Source organism: Sceloporus occidentalis, unplaced genomic scaffold, assembly GCF_023333645.1.
Source record: "Sceloporus occidentalis isolate IW3139 unplaced genomic scaffold, rSceOcc1.0.p SCAF_58, whole genome shotgun sequence".
In the NCBI taxonomy this organism is placed as follows: Eukaryota; Metazoa; Chordata; class Lepidosauria; order Squamata; family Phrynosomatidae; genus Sceloporus; species Sceloporus occidentalis.
In genome coordinates, this window is record NW_028317038.1 from 3,046,598 (window position 1) to 3,067,039 (window position 20,442).

Consider the following 20,442-nt stretch of genomic DNA (forward strand, 5'->3'; position numbering starts at 1 on the left):
AAATTACAGTTGAAGAAAGACATGGCAAAAACACAAAAACGGCTCCGGTCCTTTAGCGACACGTTAGTATCAAAATCCCGGTCCTGAAGGGGTTAAGTAATGATACAGAGTGCAATTTTACACAATAACAATAATTTTTCACTTACCCCGATAAAAATATTTTTTCATCTCACATTCTGCACCAATATGAAAACCGACTGATTTAATGGCCAATTGTATAACTCTACTTCAAGTCATACGCATCTCAGTTGGCTCTTCTAATCACCTAATCCAGGTCTGTTTGCTATGGTAACAAGCATATTTTTTTGTATTCAAATGCTCATGCTAACAGGTTACTCATGCTAACAGGTTTTCTTTTATTTAAATTCCAATGTACATTGCATATGACTATGCAAAGATATGAGGGAATAGAGGATATTGTTTTTATGCTGGAAAATGTATCCTCTTCCCCAAACCTTATGCCCTTGACAACAATTGACATACCAGGAGCGTCACAGAAATGCATCCCCTTAATGTCAATTGATATCCTCATGGAGTTAAACAAGCATATCAGCTATGTCTTTCTTTTCTCAGCTGGTGCAATTCCTTGACATTAAGGCATTTAGCAACACCAAAAAATGTAGGGGCCCCGTTAGATCACGCTTGGGAGTGATAGTATGCACTTTATTGAAAGACTATATGCCCTTCAAATATGGAGGCATCCTGCGGCTAAAACAAAGTGCTTAGGAGGCAATCAGCAATGACTTCCTAAGCTCAGCCAGTGTTGCTGAAGTGGCTCGATATAGTGGCATTCAGCAACACACAAAAAAGTCAGGGGCCCTACTTTATCACTCCTAGGAGAATTTCAATATGCCACTAGAAAGATACATGCTGTCTCTAAGAAGATGGCAGTGCCTATACAATAAAGAGTTCCCAGAAGGTTGGTCCAGAACCTTTTGAGAACTCTAAACTCTGACTAAAGGTATTGCAGCCAGCCTTGCCAATCAATAGAGCCTAGCTCACTAATCACTATGTGATCAGTAAAATAAAATGAAAAAAATATAAATGTAAAAATAGTTAAAAATTTCATAAATGTAAAAAAAAGATCCCAGTTATGTCATCCAGTTATAAGAAAATATGTCTACAAATGAAATTATTTTTATGAGCAAGTCCTAAAATTGGTGCTGTATCTTCCCAAAACTCTTGAAATGGAAAAAGTTAAAATGCTAGCATCTGAAATTTAAATATATAAGGTTTAGTAGGGTAAAGTCTATTGGTCGGTTTCGAAGAGGTCTCAAATAGGGCATGGGGACAAACTAACCAGATGTCACAAAAAAATGTGACCCTTTAGCCTCCAACAAATCTACGCATTGGTGGTATCGTGGTACTAAGGAGATGTTGCTGAACACATATTGGGGTGTTTGGCTGTGGCATATGCCAGGTGCTGTAAATTCACACCTGAAATACAATGTGCGTTTAAAAACACACACAAAAAAGGCTACCACAAATTTTCACAAAGGTTGTTGGTGGAATTAGTGCATGGAAAGTGTTAATATACCAGTATTTGAAATACCGTGGAGTGTGTGGTTTTCAAAAATATATGATTTGATGGGGGTAAATTGAATCGACCGGCTTCAAAGATGTACCAAATAGGGCATGGGCACAGGATGACCAACTGTCAAAATGTACATGTCCCAAATGTGGCCATTTAGCCCCCAAACAACCCAACAAACCTATGCATGGGTGAATCACTGTACTCAGAAAATTTTGCTGAACACAAAGTTTGACATATTGGTGTGTTGCTTTGCTGTGGGACATATCAGGAGCTAAAAATTGAAACCTGAAGTACAATGTGTGTTAAAAAAAGAGATTGAAAGACAAAGTATCCGGGGGGGGGGGGTTATTTGGCATCATCTATTTGGATTTGTTCAGGTGCAGAGGATTACAAATACTGGATAGCTATATTCTTTCAAATCTTATGTCAGTATGGTCATCAATTAGAAGGAATCTGGGATTACATAATACGATAAAATGTGATGTTATAGAGTTTAATGTCCCAGAATTAAAACTGACTAATTGGAAAACAGTAGGGATCCAAAGTATAAACAATTTGTTAAATAATAACACTGTAAAGACTTACCATAATTTAGTTCAGGAATTTGGCCTTAATAAAGGAAATATTTTTACGTATCTAAGAGTTACAAATTTTAAATAATGATATGGGCAAAATTCTTGAAGCATTTTTATACACCACTCTGGCTCCTCCCCCTCCCATACACCACTCTGCCTCTCTACCCGGCTCCCTGGTGTCTTGTGAACCTCCGTTGCTGACAGGAGGCAGAGTGGTGTATGGGAGGGGGGAGGAGGCAAAGTGGTGTATGAGAGGGGGGAGGAGCCAGAGTGGTGTATGGGAGGGGGGAGGAGGCAGAGTGGTGTATGGGAGGGGGGAGGAGGCAGAGTGGTGTATGGGAGGAGGGAGAGAGGCAGAGTGGTGTATGGGAGGGGGGGAGAGAGGCAGAGTGGTGTATGGGAGGGGGGAGAGAGAGGCAGAGTGGTGTATGGGAGGGGGGAGGAGGCAGAGTGGTATATGGGAGGGGGAGGAGGCAGAGTGGTGTATGGGAGGGGGGAGGAGGCAGAGTGGTGTATGGGGGTATAATGAATTTCAGGGAGGCAGAATGGCATATCTGGGGGAGTTAGAGTGGTATATAGGGGGAGTTAGAGTGGTGTATGGGGGTATAATGAATTTCAGAGTTGCATATCTGGGGGAGGCAGAGTGGTGAATCAGGGAGTATAATGAATTTCAGGGTGGTGCAGGGCATTTATGGGGGGTGGAGTGGCATATCAGGGTACACAGTGGCATATAGGGAGGTATAAGGCATAAATGGGGGCGAGTGGCATACTGGAAGTTATAAGGCATATCAGGGGGCACAGTGGCATATAAGGGGTATAAGGCATATCAATATTAGGCATATCAGGGGGGCATAAGACATATCTGGGGGTAAAAGGTATATCAGGGGGCTCAGTTGCATATTACTGGCATATAAGGAGTATAAGGCATATCGGGGGCACAGTGGCATATCAGGGGGCACAGTGGAATCTCTGGCATATAGGAGGTATAAGGCATATCTGGGGGCAGAGTGGCAAGCTGGGGGTCAGATGTGCATAACTGGGGGCAGTTTGGTAAATAAAAGAAAATATAAACAAGGTTTTTTTAATATTATTATTTCATATTAAATATGAAAAATAGTTAACATATGAATTAATATTTACTAATAACTTTGTATTAAAACCTAGTTTGATAAACACTGTGTTTGGGTTCTTGTAGCTTTTATTATGTCAGTAAAATAAGAAGGTGAATAGAGAGAGGCCATTTCGATAAAGAGATGAAATTAAAAAAAATTGCATTTTTTTATCCCATTAATCGAAAAAATAATCGGCCAATCGATTATTAAAATAATAGTTAGTTGTAGCCCTAAACTGGAATAATAATTCTCCTTTCGATTGGCTGAAACTGAAAAATCTGATTTTATATCAATGCCAAATGGAGAAAGGTCTCAGCTGGTTAAATACTAGTATTAGAAGAGACGCCCCATTTCTCGTAGAATGGATTGAATGCTTAAGCAACCATTAAGTGTCAAAGCGATCTTCGATTCACTACTGTACTCTTTTCCTATTTCATTATTTATTAATTTATTTATTTATTCTGTCTAGCGGGTTAAATTAAGTCTCACATTAAAATTTCAATATATTACATATTTATGTATTTTTTATGTATTTTCATTTAATTGTTTTTGACCCATTATGAATGCAACTGGATGTATACTTTGGCCTCTGTTTGTTTGTGGGCAATAGGGGGAAAAAAAAGGAAAAAAACTTTTTCTCTGATAAAGACTCATTGAAAAGAAAAACGCACACACACACAAAATGACTACCACAATCTTTGACAAAGGCTGTAGTAAAATTAGTGTATTGAAATAGTTAAATTAATAACAGTTGAAATACACTGGGGTGTTTAGTTTTCAAGCATATGGCTTGATGGGTATAAATTTAACTCACCACTTTAAAGATGTCCCAAATAGTTCATGGAGGCAGAATGACCTGATTCGGAAAAAAACCCAAAAACATTTATGAAAAACAATATGCTACTTGTACTTATTGCCCTATAACTTGCAAAAACATACATAAAAACATTGTTTATTTCAAAACTCAGGACAAGTTTTATAATCTATTTAGCAATTTTTTTCATTAGCTTGTGTAGACGAGTAAAATATGTTTCAATTAAAAGTCAGGAATAGTGTTTTTTTCACAAGATTTTATATTTTTCATAGTAAATTATATGATATTAAAATAATGGTAGCCAAAGCAAGTCCTTCTTGCCCTCAAAACAACGATATATAACTTGTGAGTTTACTAAATGAGAGAGAAAGAAAATTTCAACTAAACATAAACATTACATAAGTGTTAAGGCCATTGTCACGAAGGGTACAAGAAAATAGAAAAACAACTCTGTCCTTAAGGGGTTGAGCCAGAAATGATCAAATACCTTTGCAGCATAGGTTGTACTTATGTTTGGTCAAAATGTAGCTGTTTTCATTAAATATCATAGAAGTACACAGAAGGTAATGTTTTGGGGTTTTTGTTGAGTCTCCAAAAAAAAGTGTTAAACCAACGTATCCTTTGACACTCTCACGTCTATGTTTCCAAAATTATAAGTAATGTTTTTTTTTAGGTCAAATGGAATTGTATTCTTCTTACTGTGCCACAGATAGTTGTCTTTTGAATAACGTAAGAAAGTAGATTGTGGAGATAAGGTAGGATTACAGCTGCTATTTGCAAATTACATAACTGTCCTCATATATTCCTTGTTAGGGAGCTTGGGGAAGAATGTGATGACAAGAACAAGATGAATGGTGATGGATGCTCACTCTTTTGCAGACAAGAGATGTCATTCCACTGCCTGGGTAAGAACAAGGATACTGTACATATTTAATTTAACTATTGCTATAAATACATCTAGGATCAGATACTAGTGGTAGTACCCCTAATGATGGATGAACTGATTACTGTGCAAGTTAACGAACAAGTACTATGTCTACATTGTAGCTTGAATCATTGTAATTTCAAGGCTTAGAACTTGATCAAACAAAATTGACACTATTATTAATTTATTTGCTAATTAAATTGCATTCAATGTATCTTCTTCAGGCATCATCATACATTTGATGCTGGCATTGCCAGGTATCTAGGGATGGGAAAAGGGGCAAATGCATATGAAGGGATTCTGTAGAATGGCAAACACAAAATGAAGGCTCCACACAGAGTGAAGGACACATACAAAGTGGAACAAGTGTGATAGCGTCTCACATTTTGCACCTTATTGCTTCGTCATAAGCTGGACTCCTTCAATTTTATTTTCCATTTTGTTTTGCTGAAGTATCCTCTGGTGTGGTCCTCTTGTGGGGAAACTAAGTGACCAGGTATTTCCACTCCTCATTTGATATATACCACTGGGACTTCTGCCATATTGTGATTTAGCACAAAAACTAAATAAACAAAATAAAAAAACTGGTGTTGTATTTATACAGTGAAGGAAGAAATTATTTGATCCCCTGCTGGTTTTCTATGTTTGCTCACTGACAAAGACATGATCTGTTTATAATTTTAATAGTAGATTTTTTTTAACAGTGAGAGACAGAAGAACAACAAAAAGATCCAGAATAATGCAATTCAAATAGGTTATACATTGATTTGCATTTTACACAATTAAATAAGTATTTGATCCACAATAAATCAGCAAGATGTCTGGCTCCCAGGTGTGTTTTATACAGGTAACGAGCTGAGATTAGGGGCACTCTTTTTATTATTATGATTATTTATTGTTTTATAAAGCGCCATCAAATTCTGTAGCATTTTACAATGGGTGGACAGGACAAAAGTAGGATGTAACATAGGCCGGGGGAGAGCATTCCAGAGGATAGGGGCAGCCATTGAGAAATCTTGTACGCGTGCATGAGAGCTAGAAATCAAAGGAGAGAATAGAAGGAGATCATTGAATAAGCGGAGAGACCAATGTGGCGTGTATTTAGAGATGAGTGATGAGATGTAGGTAGGGGAACTGCTGTGAAGGGCTTTGAAAGTAAGAGTAAGGATTTTGAAATTAATCCTGAAGCGCACAGGCAGCCAGTGAAGAGACTGAAGAGGGGAAAGGTGTTAGTGAAGCAATGGGAGAGAAAGATAAGTCTGGCAGCAGCATTCATGGTGGATTTTAGAGAGGTGAGACAGTTAAGAGGGAGATCAGCGAAGACAGAGTTACAATAATCAAGGCGGGAGATAACAAGGGCATGGACGAGAGCCTTAGTGGCATGCTGTGTTAGGAAGGGACAGATGCGGGCAATGTATTTAACATGAACAAAAGGTCGGAGTCAAGGGTGACACCAAGACAGCAGGCATGAGGAGACGGGGAGATGATAGCACCATTGACATTGATGGAAACTGATGAGAGAATTTTAGCATTGGAAGGAGGGAAGATGAGAAGTTCAGACATCCAGGTAGAGACGGAGGCGAGGCAGTTAGTTACATGATCTAAGATAGAAGAAGAGATATCAGGAGAGGATAGATAGATCTGGGTGTCATCAGCATACAGGCGGTATTGAAAGCCAAAGGATGCGATTAGTTTGCCAAGTGAGGAAGTGTAGAGAGAGAACAGAAGGGTCCTAAAACTGAGCCTTGGGGTACCCCCACTGAGAGGGGGAGGGGAAGTGTTACCGGAGACAGAAACTTTGAAGGTACGATCAGAGAGGTAGGAAGTGAACCAGGAGAGAGCAATGTCATGGAGCATGAAGAGTTTGAAGGAGAAGAGGGTGGTCCACAGTGTTAAAAGCAGCAGAAAGGTCCAGTAGGATTAGTATGGAGTAGTGGCCATTGGATTTGGCAGTAAGTAGGTAATTTGTAACTTTAGTAAGGGCGGTCTCAGTAGAGTGTCGAGGGCGAAAACCAGATTGAAGAGGGTCAAGCAGGGAGTTAGAATCAAGAAATTTAGTTAATTGTGTATAAACAATTCTTTCAAGAAGCTTAGAGGTGAGAGGAAGTAGAGAGATGGGACGGTAATTGGACAGATGGGGGCGTGGCCAACTATGAACCAAGATGGACGCATGAGCTCTGAGATCTGTTAAGCCTCAACTTTCATCTTAACCAAGCGTGGCATTTTTCACAAAAATGGGTAAATCTAACAAGGCTTCGGCCACTCCAAAGACCCAAGGAACGAGAGAGAAACAATCACTTACCTTGATTCGTTTCACAGGGTAGCAGTCCAGGATTCACGGGATTCATTTCCTAGGCTTCTCTCAGCTCCGGAGAGCCCGCAAAGTGTGACTTCTGAGGATGTTCTCCCTGCAATGCAAAGGGATAGTGAGCACATTTCTCCTTCGGGCTCCTCCTGGCAAGACGCATTCAACCTTCTCCCTACCAAATCAGACCTCATGGCAATCATGGACCGAGCAACACATGGTATACATGAAGTCCTAACAGAAATAAAGTCTGATGTGAAGCACATTGGCGACCGTGTAACTGCGCTTGAATGCGACAACAGCAAAGTCTCCACAACCGTGGACATTCTTTCAGCACAACTTCAGGAACAGGCGAGTACTATCACCTCTATTACACGACGCCTGGACGACATTGACAACAGAGGCCATAGAAATAATCTGCATCTTAGGGGGGTTCTAGAGACAGTAGAATTACCCGACATCATCCCTCCTCTACAAACCATTTTTAACAGTTTATTGCAGCGTCCTTTGGACACTGAAATTAAGTTTGATTGTGCACACAGGGCCCCGAGACCACGATCCCTTATCACGCAACCACCTCGTGATTTTGTCATTAAGGAAGCCATTTTGACACAATATCATCCAACTAATTCGGTCTCATGGGAGGGACACAAGATTTTGATCTTCCCTGACATCATCCCACTAATGCTGCAGTACCGTAGTGCCCTATGCCCTATAACGGGGTTTCCCGCTAGCCCTTATAGTTAGGAAAGATGGCCGTACAGTCTCAATTAGAAAAAGCGTTTATGGACCGCTTCGGCCTCCCTAAGATCCAGGTGGATGACTGGGAATACAGATACACCACCACCACGTTTAGTAGAACCTGCTGGCCTGGACTCCAGTGATGGAAACGCCTGCGCAACACGAATGCACCCGCTGTCGGCTAGGCCTTTTTTTTTGCGCCTTTACTAAGGTTGTACCATTTCTGCTGATGTACTGTCACGAACCGGGGGAGCAGGTCTGATAGGAGCCCAGGTGCAGGGGATACGAGGGGCTCTGTCCGTACCCCACGATGCATGATGGCTTGGGGTTGGTACAGACAGGCGCAGGAAATAAATCAAAGACAGAAGATCAGGACTAAGAGCTGTATTGTAGATGATGGTACAACAATATATACAAGGAAAGTCACTTGGCAGGAAGCCCTCTGGTTGGGGCACACACGGCAGGAAGCCCTCTAGTTGGGGCACACACGGCAGGAAGCCCTCTAGTTGGGGCACACATGGCAGGAAGCCCTCGGGTTGGGGCACACACGGCAGGAAGCCCTCGGGTTGGGGCACACACGGCAGGAAGCCCACTTGCAGGGCACACGCGGCAGGAAGTCCACTTGCAGGGCACACGCGGCAGGAAGTCCACTTGCAGGGCACACGCGGCAGGAAGTCCACTTGCAGGGCACACGCGGCAGGAAGTCCACTTGCAGGGCACACGCGGCAGGAAGCCCACTTGCAGGGCACACGCGGCAGGAAGCCCACTTGCAGGGCACACGCTGCAGGAAGCCCACTTGCAGGGCACACGCTGCAGGAAGCCCACTTGCAGGGCACACGCTGCAGGAAGCCCACTTGCAGGGCACACGTTGCAGGAAGCCCACTTGCAGGGCACACGCGGCAGGAAGCCCACTTGCAGGGCACACGGCAGGAAGCCCACTTGCAGGGCACACGGCAGGAAGTCCACTTGCAGGGCACCCGACTTGGGAGTCCACTTAGTGGGGAGCTGGCCGCAACTCAGGAACAGATCAGGAACCAAAGCAGGAACCAAAGCAGGAACCAAAGCAGGAACCAAAGCAGGAACCAAAGCAGGAACCAAAGCAGGTAGTCCTCAAACGTCAATGTCAAGGCCCAGCCTGAAGGGCTGGGCAGGTTTATATAGGCTGGCTTGATCAGGTAATACACTGCAGCTGGACCTGATAATGAGTCTGAGTGGTTCTGAGTGGCAAGGGCGGCCACTAGAGGTTGGAAATGGGAATGAGCAACTCAAAGTTTAAACAAGTCCAGCCAGCGAAGGGTGCAACGTTACATGTACATACTTCAAGGATTTAAAAATGTAATTTCTTGTGCTTGGGATATTGCAACCTGTGCTGAACACTTTCCTATGCTAGGAGTAATAATGTCCCACTGTTTATGCCTGCAGTTCTTTACTTCTGGACCCTTTGCCAGTGATTTATTTTCGAGATGGATGGAAAAGAAAGAAGAAGGAAATGCTCATGTTTCCCTACCAGAGCCTGCCATCCCCAGTGTTCTTAGTTTGGAGGACATGGTCTCAGTCTATTGGCTCACCTATTAATGCTTCGGCATTTGACGATTACTTCGTCTTTGTTACTGGTTTTGTTATTGGTATTTGCTTTCGTTTCCGGCGAGTGGTGTTGCTGTTCCTCCTAATGGGTCTCCACCAGTGTTCCTCCATGACGCCTGATCCACTTAAATTAACTTCTCTTGACGTCAGGGGCCTTAACAAACACCAACAAAGATCCAAATTGTTATATGTCTTACCTTCTATGAAGACCAAGATTGCTTTCATCCAGGAGATGGCCTCAAAACAGTTTAAATTGACGGATAGATATTTCCATACAGTTTACTATACCAGTTTTCCTACTTCAAAAACTAAAGGGGTCGCTATTTTAATCCACAAGGTTATTCCCTTTCAAGAGCTAGAGGTCTGGCGAGACCCTGAGGGGAGAAGTCTCTATCTAGTGCTACATCGGTCAGCAGAAGACCACTTTGGTAAATGTTTATGCCCCCAATAAGACTCAGGTCACGTTCCTGAGAAAAACTTTGGCTAAATTAGCTGTTTTTCAAGGGGGATTAACTATATAACCTCAATATAGTCCTTAATCCAAAAATGGACTGTTCAGCTACAACATGTCATATCTCATACTCTAATATCAATAAAGTTAAACATTAATTGCACCTCAATCAGTTGATAGATGTGTGGAGGGCGCAGCACCCTAGGGGCCGTGACACAATAGGTATACTAGAATAGATGTGTTTTTTCATTCCCACCATCACTTGTCTCTTCTAATGAAAATGGACATTGGAGTCCAAACTCTTAGTAATCATGCCCAAGTACATCTTCATATGAAATTCCCTTGTTTGCCCAAGAAAACATGGAGGCTAAATGAAAATCTATTGGATTGCCCTCAGCATGTCACAGACTTATCGGTGCAACTATTTTCAGGAGAATATAACCCCAGAGACTCCTTTTCCCACTATATGGGAAGCCCATAAATCAGTTATCAGAGGTCATCTGATTAAGCTGGGTTCCCAGATCAAAAGATTAGATTTGGCCAACATCCTAGAGGTCACTCAGCGCATAGCAAACTTGGAGATGCAACACAAATCCACCGGTGATTCTGACCATTTGCTTCAATTACAGGCACTGCAAGCTCACCTAGCCTCCCTTCTAAATAAAAGGTTAAAAGAAAATTTCTGTTAACTAAGAAACGTGTCTATGAGCTAAGTGACAAACCCGGGAAACTGTTAGCCAGAGCCCTTAGAGCTAAAAGGTCTGTTACTTATATACCTAAAATCAGGGACACTGGGGGGGGGGGGACTTACATTATCACTCTGAGAAAATTGCAGAATGTTTTAAGTCATTCTATGAAGACTTGTATAATTTGCCCTCTACTTCCCTTTCAGATAACTCCTTTTTGGACTCAGTCGATTCATATTTATCTAAGTATTTAAAAGTCACACTCTCGGAGGACGATAAGTCAGTGTTGGATGCTCCCATCACTATAGAGGAACTTGATCACATTCTTAAGACATTCCCCCAGGGTAAATGTCCGGGTCAAGACAGACTCACTCCATTGCATTATAGGAAACTTTTCCCCTATTCTTGGCCCTCAATTGCTCACACTTTTTCAAGAGCTCTCTTCAGGAATACCACTCCACCCTTCTTCCAACACAGCTGTCATCACTGTAGTTCCCAAACCAGACAGGGACAAATAATACTGTGGTAATTATCGGCCCATTTCCCTTATTAACACTGATTTAAAAATATTGGCAAAAATGTTTGCATTACGACTTCAGCCATTGATTCCTTCCCTTATCCATCCTGACCAGGTGGATTTTGAACCGGACAGGGAGGCTAGGGATAATACGATGAAACTTTTAAATCTTATTGCGTATTACACACTGGGTGCCCGGCTTTGTTAGTTTCTGTGGATGCTGAAAAGGCCTTTGACAGAGTGGCCTGGTCTTTCTTGTTTAGGGTGTTGGATAGAGTTGGTCTTGGTCCCAATTTACTTGCTCTGAATTAAGTCTCTTTATTTCAATCCCACGGCCCAGGTCAGGGTTAATGGCATTTTGTCGGGCCGCGTCGCTCTGTCTAATGATACGAGGCAGGGCTGCCCCCTATCCCCTTTGCTGTTTATTCTATCTATGGAACCACTACTTAACGCAATACGTTTAAATTCTTCTATTTCGGGATTACAAATTGCTGATACTCAACATGAAGTTTCAGTTTATGCGGATGACATGTTGTGTTTCCTTTTGAATTCGGTTGAATCTATCTCTCGAGTACTTAAAGAATTAAAAGAATTTAAAGCTGTCTCCTATTATGAAATCAAGCTTCAAAAATTGGAGATACTGGGGCTTAATATAGATGTCTCACTTCAGGATTACCTTAGCAAATGATTTGCTTTTAAATGGATAGTTTTAAATACTTGGGCCTTTATATTTCCTCTAATTTACCTGACCTCGCCAATCTTAATTTCTTTCCGCTTCTAAAATCGATTGGGGGGGATCTGAGGAGATGGTCATTCCCACATCTCTCCTGGTTCGGGAGAATGGGTGTCCTCAAAATGGATATCCTTCCTGGTTTACTGTACCCCATTCAGACCCTTCCTATATTCCTGCCCAAGGTTTTTTCAAAGAATGTCACGGAATGTCTAGGGAACCCCTAGACTTTCCTATTCTCATTTAATGCGGCCGTGGTTACAGGGGGGGGTATGGGGTTGCCTAGCATTGAACTTTATTGGATGGCTTCACACCTTAGACATATCATAGAGTGGTCATTATTTACTTCAAAACAGTGGGTACAGGTTGAGGACTCTTTCTTTAGCCACCATATTTCTATCATACCTTGGGTAGATGAATGGGTGAGAATCCCTCTCGTTCCTTACCATCCAACCATTGCTGCTACATTACGGTTCTCAAGAGGGTTTTGCGGAAGGGGGCTCTCTTTTTACATCCTAACCCTCTTGTGTCTATTTCTGTTATCTGTAGAACTGTATAAGAAAATATTCGGACAAAGCAAATGAAGTGATAGTAGAATTTATTATACGATCTTGCAAGAACGGGTGACCATACTAAAAATTATAAAAGTAGGCACACTCTTCCTTAATCAAGTTAAGGCGAGTTTTTATAACCCTATTCCCGAATGCAAAGTCCCTCCTCTGAGACCCCATTTGATAGAGTCACCGGAGTTTACAGCCTATCCCGACCGGATTTAAATGTACCCGTCCTTGATTACTACTAACTTGCCAAGTATCTTATTTGTATAAACACCCAAATATAGTTTTGCTTTCAAAACAAACCTAGCTATATACCGTATTTGCTCGATTATAAGACGACCTCCCAAAATCTGAATATTTATTTAGGAAAAAAAAGAAAAAGCCTGAATATAAGACGACCCTATAGGAAAAAAGTTTTACTAGTAAATGTTAATGTAAACTATTTTTTTAAATAAAAGGTCTGCGCGATGCACGCAGACAACCCCGGCTGCTAAGGAATTGCGTAGACGTCTACCCGCTACACAGCAGGGAGTCGGAAGCACCAGTAAGATTTTTTTGGGGGGGTATTAAATGGGGGGATAAGACAGGAGGATCCAGGTCCCCTGCAGAGGTCTGATTACAAGACGACCCCGATTATAAGACAAGGGGTATTTTTCAGAGCATATGTTCTGAAATAAATCTTGTCTTATAATCGTGCAAATACGGTATTTACGGAAAACCTTGCTGACATGCTGGACACTGAACCAAAAGAAAATGTATCTTTATATGAACATGTGCTATTTCTGACGGAAGCAACCGGTAACTCTTTTGTTCTTTTACTAAAGCAGTTTCACTACGCATTGCTATTAACTCATTATATACTTTTTAAAATTGAACATATACCGTATTTGCTCGATTATAAGACGAGGTTTTTTCAGAGAAAATGCTCAAATAGGTCTGACTATGAGACCACTAAGATCCAGATCCCCCGCAGCTGCAGGGGACCTGGATCCTCCTATCTCCCCCCCCGCCCCACTTACCGGTGCTTCTGAGTCCCCGGTGTGCAGCCGGAGCAGTGTGTTGATGTCTACGCGATTCGCATAACTGGGGGGGCAGGTTGGAAAATAGAAGGAAATAAAACCAAAATATTTTTTTCAATCATAGCTTTTATTAAAAAAAATTGTTTACATGAATTAACATTTAGTGGTAAAACTTTTTTCCTATAGGGTCGTCTTATATTAAGGCTTTTTCTTTTTTTCCTAAATTAATATTCAGATTTGGGGGGTCGTCTTATAATCGAGCAAATACGGTACTTCTTACATTTCGCAAAACCCTGCTTTTGCTCCAGGTTGTGAGGTTGTGCAGATGAGTGCTTTATTCCCATCAGGCTTTCCTGTACTCAGATTACATCATGTTCTACATAACTCAACCCTGAAACCTCTCCAGGATATTTGTAGGATCCATCCTATTCCAAAACATCTATATTACTTTTACTTAAAATGAAAAGATTTTGTCTCTGGCTTGCTACTGGATACCCGGGTGCTGTGTTCTCACATGCCTTTCGAGAAGCTCTGCGATACTGAGATGAAAACCCCTCATCTCCTTTCTCTTTTATACGCCGCCCTTCTGGAAGCTGAACATTCAACCAAGCCATACTATTTTTTTTTAAAATTTTTATTTATTTTGTTTGCATTTCATATTTTCACAGAAAATAGAAAGTGTAGTACACAAGAGGTTCACGCAGAGATATACATTGTCATGAAAGGAACAAACAAAAGTATGAATCCATATGCATTGAGATATTAGTACATCGCATAAAGAGAACATAGGAATGAAGTAACAGAGGAAATGTCCCAATGGAAGGCTCCAGCGAATGTCTCATATGAGGGTTTGGCGAGTATAAAGAATAATTTCTCGAGTGAAGAGAAAATAAAAAAATTCACAGTAGTCCTCAGCATGTAAAGACAATAAAATAACAAGGGATGGGCGTGACTCTCAAACCCACTGGTATATGTATCGTGTGTAAAAGATGCCAACAAGGCTCTGATCGGTGTTGAAGCCATGGGGCCCATATTTTGTCGTAAAGAGGTAATTTTAAATAATTTTGGAAAGAGAGTTTTTCCATCACATGTACTCGTTCTAGGATTTGAAAGATAACTATTTTAACTTTTGGGAGGGTGAGTTAGGCATTCAATTTTCGGATTTGGAATGGAGACATATTTGTTACTTAACGCATAGGGGGGCTATTTCCAGTTAAACAAAGCAATTGGTCTTCAAGATACTTACCAGATGGTATAGGATCCCAGCAGACCTGCACCGGTTCCTGCCACAAGTTCCCTCACTGTGCTGGAGGTGTGACTTACACACTGGACCGTATATTCATATCTGGTGGGAATGCTCCCTTGTTCGCCCCTTCTGGTCGAGGGTTCTGGCAGTGATTAGGGAAGTGTGCGACCCTGAATTTCAGCTAACACCTCAACTGGTTCTATTGCAGGTCTCTTCTATCCCTATAAGGATATATAAATGTTCCCTTACGCTACATTTTCTTAATGCGGTCAGGGCTGTGATCCCACAATTTTGGAGATCTCAGTCCACTCCTCCAATACAGGCTTGGCTGAAAAAAATACTTTTCACATATCATATGGAGTACCTGGTGAATGATGGCAGTCAGATTTATTGTGCTTTTGGGTATGAAAGACAGGTAAACATTTGTGAAACTACTTATGAGCTTCTGAAGATCACATTAATTATCATTCGGATAACAGTAGGTCCCTGCTCGAGGAGCATTCTGTTGTTTTAATAGGTGTGTATATGTATATGTGTATATATACATTTTCCTAGCAAAACTCAATTTTACCAAAACATATGTATGTTTGTATGGGTAAACTCACGTGTATGTGTTCTAGAATTGATTACTAGCTAATGCCACAATGTTCTCTGCTAGTTTCTGAATTGTTTTTGTTATTACAGGTGAACCAAGCAGGTGCTATTTTCATGATGGTGATGGGGTCTGTGAGGAGTTTGAAAGGATGACAAGTATAAAAGACTGTGGAGTATATACTCCAAAAGGTTTTTTTGATCAGTGGGCTTCAAATGTGTCTGTTTCACATCATAGTGAACAACATTGTCCCAGTTGGGTTGTGATTGGACAACCAGCTGCAACACAGGTAAATACTGTACATTTCATTGTAGTAATGATAGTATTTATTATCAATGCTTGGGCAAAACTCATATGTTAGTGGGGACTCACAAAGTATTAACCTGCATATAACTGTCCAGAGTATTTTTAAAATAATGATTTAGATTAGTGAAATGTGTGTGTTTGTGGGTTATCATATTATTGATAACCATATATTGTATATGGGTTAATTTTTATAGCTGGAGGTGTTAACTGTCTCTTTGAACAGCAAATAATTTTCTTAGTAAATGATAAATTTTATGTTTTAAATTGTTCTTTTTGTTTTACAAAATGTAATTAGATATACATGTGTAATGTGCTTATTGAAATATTTGTTTATAAAAAAAATTCTAGGATTAGTTGTGTGCCTTCTGTTAACATGATGTGTTATTTTTTCCATAAAAATAGACCAGGGATGTCCAAGTTTTTTCTGCAGTGGGCCACTTCATCCTATCAATGCTAAGTTACTTAAACAGTAAAACAAAGTCAGTCCACAAACTATTTAAAACAAGTTTAGCCAAAAAAAACTGCACAAGGCTGGGGCAGACTGTGGGTACAAACTGGATTTAAACTGTCTGGCGCACACTGAGTTGATCAGGGCCGGATTAAGAGCATCATGGGCCTGGTGCTGAGGATTTTGGTGGCCATTTAATGGAAATAAATAAAATAGACAGAATCTTAACTCCTCTGCATCATTGTGTACCGGATAAAGATGACATCAGTACTCGGCTGATAATATTGGATAGAATCTGATGTGATGGGATTTTTAGTACACTAAAAAAGTCATCATACATGGGATGCCTGAAGCCACAATTTAGTGCCACTAATCCTTTTTAACAAAATATGCAGATTGAAACAGAGTAAATAACACAAAACCTTTACTTTTCCGTTCACTGATTTCTGGGCCAAGAAAGTTTTGTCCTCTGAAGTGACTACAAATTCAGGAGGGAGTTTTATCTCTGGATAAATTAAAATTACATAGTTCAATTTATTCCTACAGTAAGTAAAGTGCCAGGAAACAGACAACCAAATACACACACCAGGACAGGCTCTGCCACACAGACGCCCAAACACACACACCAGGACAGGTTCTGCCGGACCGACCCCCAAACACACACACCAGGACAGGCTCTGCCACACAGGCGGCTGTAAGACCACCTCTGCCAGCCGATTAATGAAGTTAAAGCGGCCTGTGGAGGCGGTCTTACAGCCGCAACGACGGCTTATAAAATAAGATACACACTAGCACACCGCCATTTACACCTACACATAGAGACACACTTACTTACATATACAGATATTCACAGTTCCCCTTTTTAACACCTCCACATCACCACAAATCTAGAACATCACACAGCTGAAGCCTTACTTAGTCCAGAGTTTTTTTTTTGGTTTTTTTTACTGCCGCTCACACTTGGCTCGTCTCGTCTCCCTGAGCTGGCTGGCCGTGTTTACTTTTTAATATTTCAAATTTATATTACCAAAGTTCTGAGATATTTTTATGTTTCTGCCACGCAAAGGAATGTAAGTTTAAATGTGAAAATTAACCCCTTAAGGACTAGGCTGTTTGCACACTTTGTGACCAAGCTGTTTTAACACTTTTGTGGTGCTTGTGTATAGCGGTAATTTTCTCCTCTCTTATTTAATGTACCAACACAATATATATATATATATATATATATATATATATATATATATATATATATATATATATATATATATATATATATATATATATTGGGTTTTTTTCAGGACAAGCAGGGCTTTCTCCAGATACCATTTTGATCATATCATGTAATTTCCTATAAAACAGATAAAATGCTGAAAAATTTTAAAAAGTACCTTTTCTCACTTTTATTTGAAAAATATTTTACTTATCTACAAAAGCTAATAAAGAAAACCTGATAAGCTGATTCTACTATTTGTCCTGACTTTAGAAATACCCAGTGTTTTTAAGTTTTTTTGCAAGTTATAGGGCAATAAGTACCATTTTTTCCAAATCTGGTCATTCTGCACCATATGCTTTTTGGGACATCTTTGCAGCTGGCCAGTGCAATTTTCCCTTATCAAACCATATATTTTTGAAAACTAGACAACGTAAGGTATTTCAAATGGTGGTATTTTAACTGGTGCACTAATTTTACCACCAGCCTTTGTCAAAATTTGTGGTGGTATTTTATTTTGTGTTTTTATCACACAAATTGTACAAATTTACAGCTCCAGGTATATGTCAAACAACACCCCCATATGTGTTCAGCAACATCTTTTAAGTACAACGATACCACCCATACATGGGCTTGTCTGGTTGTTTAGCGCTAAAAGGCCACATTTGGGAAGTGTACTTTTTTCATTTTGGTCAGTCTGTGCATATGCTCTATTTGGGACATCTTTGAACCAGACCAGTGCAATTAAACCATTCATTTTTTTCAAAAAGTAGACACCCCTTGGGTATTTGAAATGCTTGTATTTTAACTCTTTTCATGTCAGGATTTTTGGGAAAATACAGCGCTAATTTTAGTACTTGCTCATAAAAATAAATTTTTATATTTTTGTACTTTTTTACATTTTGTTGCAACTGGATGGTTCCTCTGACAGTGACATTTTTTAAATGTCACCACATTTTTATATATATATATATTTTTTTAGCTATATCTATTTTTTAAAATATTTTACTAATCACATGATTAGAAAGCTGGGCTCCGTTGACTTGCATGGTTGAATGCAGTACCTGTATTAATCCTGCAAGTGGAGCCAGACCCTCTTGGAAACTTGTTTCTTTTTCTAAAGGACGCTGTCATCTTGGAAAAGGCAAACTCTCTCTTGTCACCGCTCTCCGGGGAAGTCGCAGTGTGTCCTAGGGTGGGTGTTCGATGACGCTAAATGCCTCACTATTGAGGCATTTCAGCGACGCCATTGAAGTTTAGAAAGCGATCGTTGATCTGCTCCTAAACTCTTTTAAAACAGGGGTCCACCACTATACAGTGTATGACGGACGTTGACGTAAGGACGTCAACGTCCGCCATACACTGTATACATTGTATAGTGTGGGAGGGGCATTACAGCAGCACCGTAAGCTTGTTTAACGCCATGATTGCCAGGCATGTCATTGGTTGTTGAGTGACTGCTTTTCCATGACAAATGCTTTCCTGATATACACGCACTGGCCACTTTATAAGGTAAACCAGGTTGGACTCCCTTTTGCTTTCAGAACTGCCTTCATTCTTTGTGGCATACTTTCTACAAGCTGGAAACATTCCTAAGAGATTTTGGGCCATATGAACATGACGGCATCAGGCACTTGCTGCAGATTTGTTGGATGCACATCCATGATGCAAATCTCCCGTTCCCCCACATCCCAGAGGTGCTCTATTGGATTGAGATCTGGTGACTGTGGAGGCCATTGGAGTACAATTAACTACTACAATTAAATACTCAGGCAGGCTGTCGCGTTTAAACAGTATTCAATTGGTACTAAGGGGCCCAAAGTGTGCCAAGAAAATGTCCCCCACACCATTACACCACCACCACCAGCCTGAACCGTTGATACAAGGCAGGATGGATTCATGTTGTTTACGACAATTCTGACCCTGCCATCGAGACTCATTAGACCAGGCAACATTCTTTCTGTCTTCCATTGTCCAATTTTGGTGTGCCTGTGCGAATTGTAACCTTAGTTTCCTGTTCTTAGCTGACAGGAGTGGCACCCGGTGTGGTCTTCTGCTGCTGTAGCCCATCTGCTTCAAGGTTCGATGTGTTGTGCATTCAGAGATGGTATTCTTGGTTGTAACAAGTGGTTATTTGAGAATTACTATTACCTTTCTGTCATTTCAAACCAGTCTGCCCATTCTCCTCTGACCTCAACAAGGCATTTTCATCCACACAACTGCACCTCACTGGATATTTTTCAGACCATTCTCTTTAAACCCCGGAGACAGTAATGTGTGAAAATCCGAGTAGATCAGCAGTTTCTAAAATACTCAGACCAGTCCGTCTGGAACCAACAACCATGCCACGTTCAAAGTCACTTAAATCCCCTTTTATTCCCCATTCTGAAGCTCAGTTTGAAATTCATCAGGTTGTCTTCACCACATCTACATGCCTAAATGCATTGAGTTGCTGCAGTGTGATTGGGTAATTAGCTATTTGTGTTAAGCAATTGAACAGGTGTACCTAATAAAGTGTCCATTGAGCGTATATCAAAATGACTCTCTTTGTAGTCATTTTCATTAATTTTACTTTTTTCGGGCTTAAGAATAGTTTTTGACTTCCACAAGTTAGACAGTTGATATTACTCTATTTCCACATGGAAAAAGTACCTCTAGGTGGTTTCAGCCATATGTTTGCAGCTAATATGATGACTATGGACAAGAAACTCCCGACAAAATGTAATAAATTCTCAATAGTGAACCCACAGTAAAATTGGCCAATAATCACAATATTTCCAGCCAGTATGGTAGGTAGCTTTGTAACTCATAATTTACTTTTTGTACGTGTTTTATATATATATATATATATATATATATATATATATATATATATATATATATATATATATATATATATATATATAATAAGTGACGTTCAGATGACAAAGCTCTATGATAGGTATGGCTTAATAGCCTATGAGAGTAGCCTTTCTCTAAAGAAAGTCCTATGGGTGTCTGTTGCTTTCTTAAAATAGGCTGGAAAATTCCTGGTTCTCAGCCTTAAGCCTACTACAAAATATGACTTTAAAAGAAATTGCCAGTAGACTT

General features: G+C 40.4%; 1 protein-coding gene across 1 annotated transcript in view; it reads left to right on the forward strand.

Moving 5' to 3' along the window:
* LOC149287624 (pappalysin-1-like) overlaps positions 1-20,442 on the forward strand; it is a 506,291-nt gene that overhangs the window by 249,163 nt on the left and 236,686 nt on the right. The window contains exons 9-10 of the mRNA XM_089492654.1: positions 4,849-4,940; positions 15,481-15,677. Coding sequence (XP_089348780.1) covers positions 4,849-4,940; positions 15,481-15,677 — 289 coding nt within the window. The remainder of the gene's footprint in view (positions 1-4,848; positions 4,941-15,480; positions 15,678-20,442) is intronic.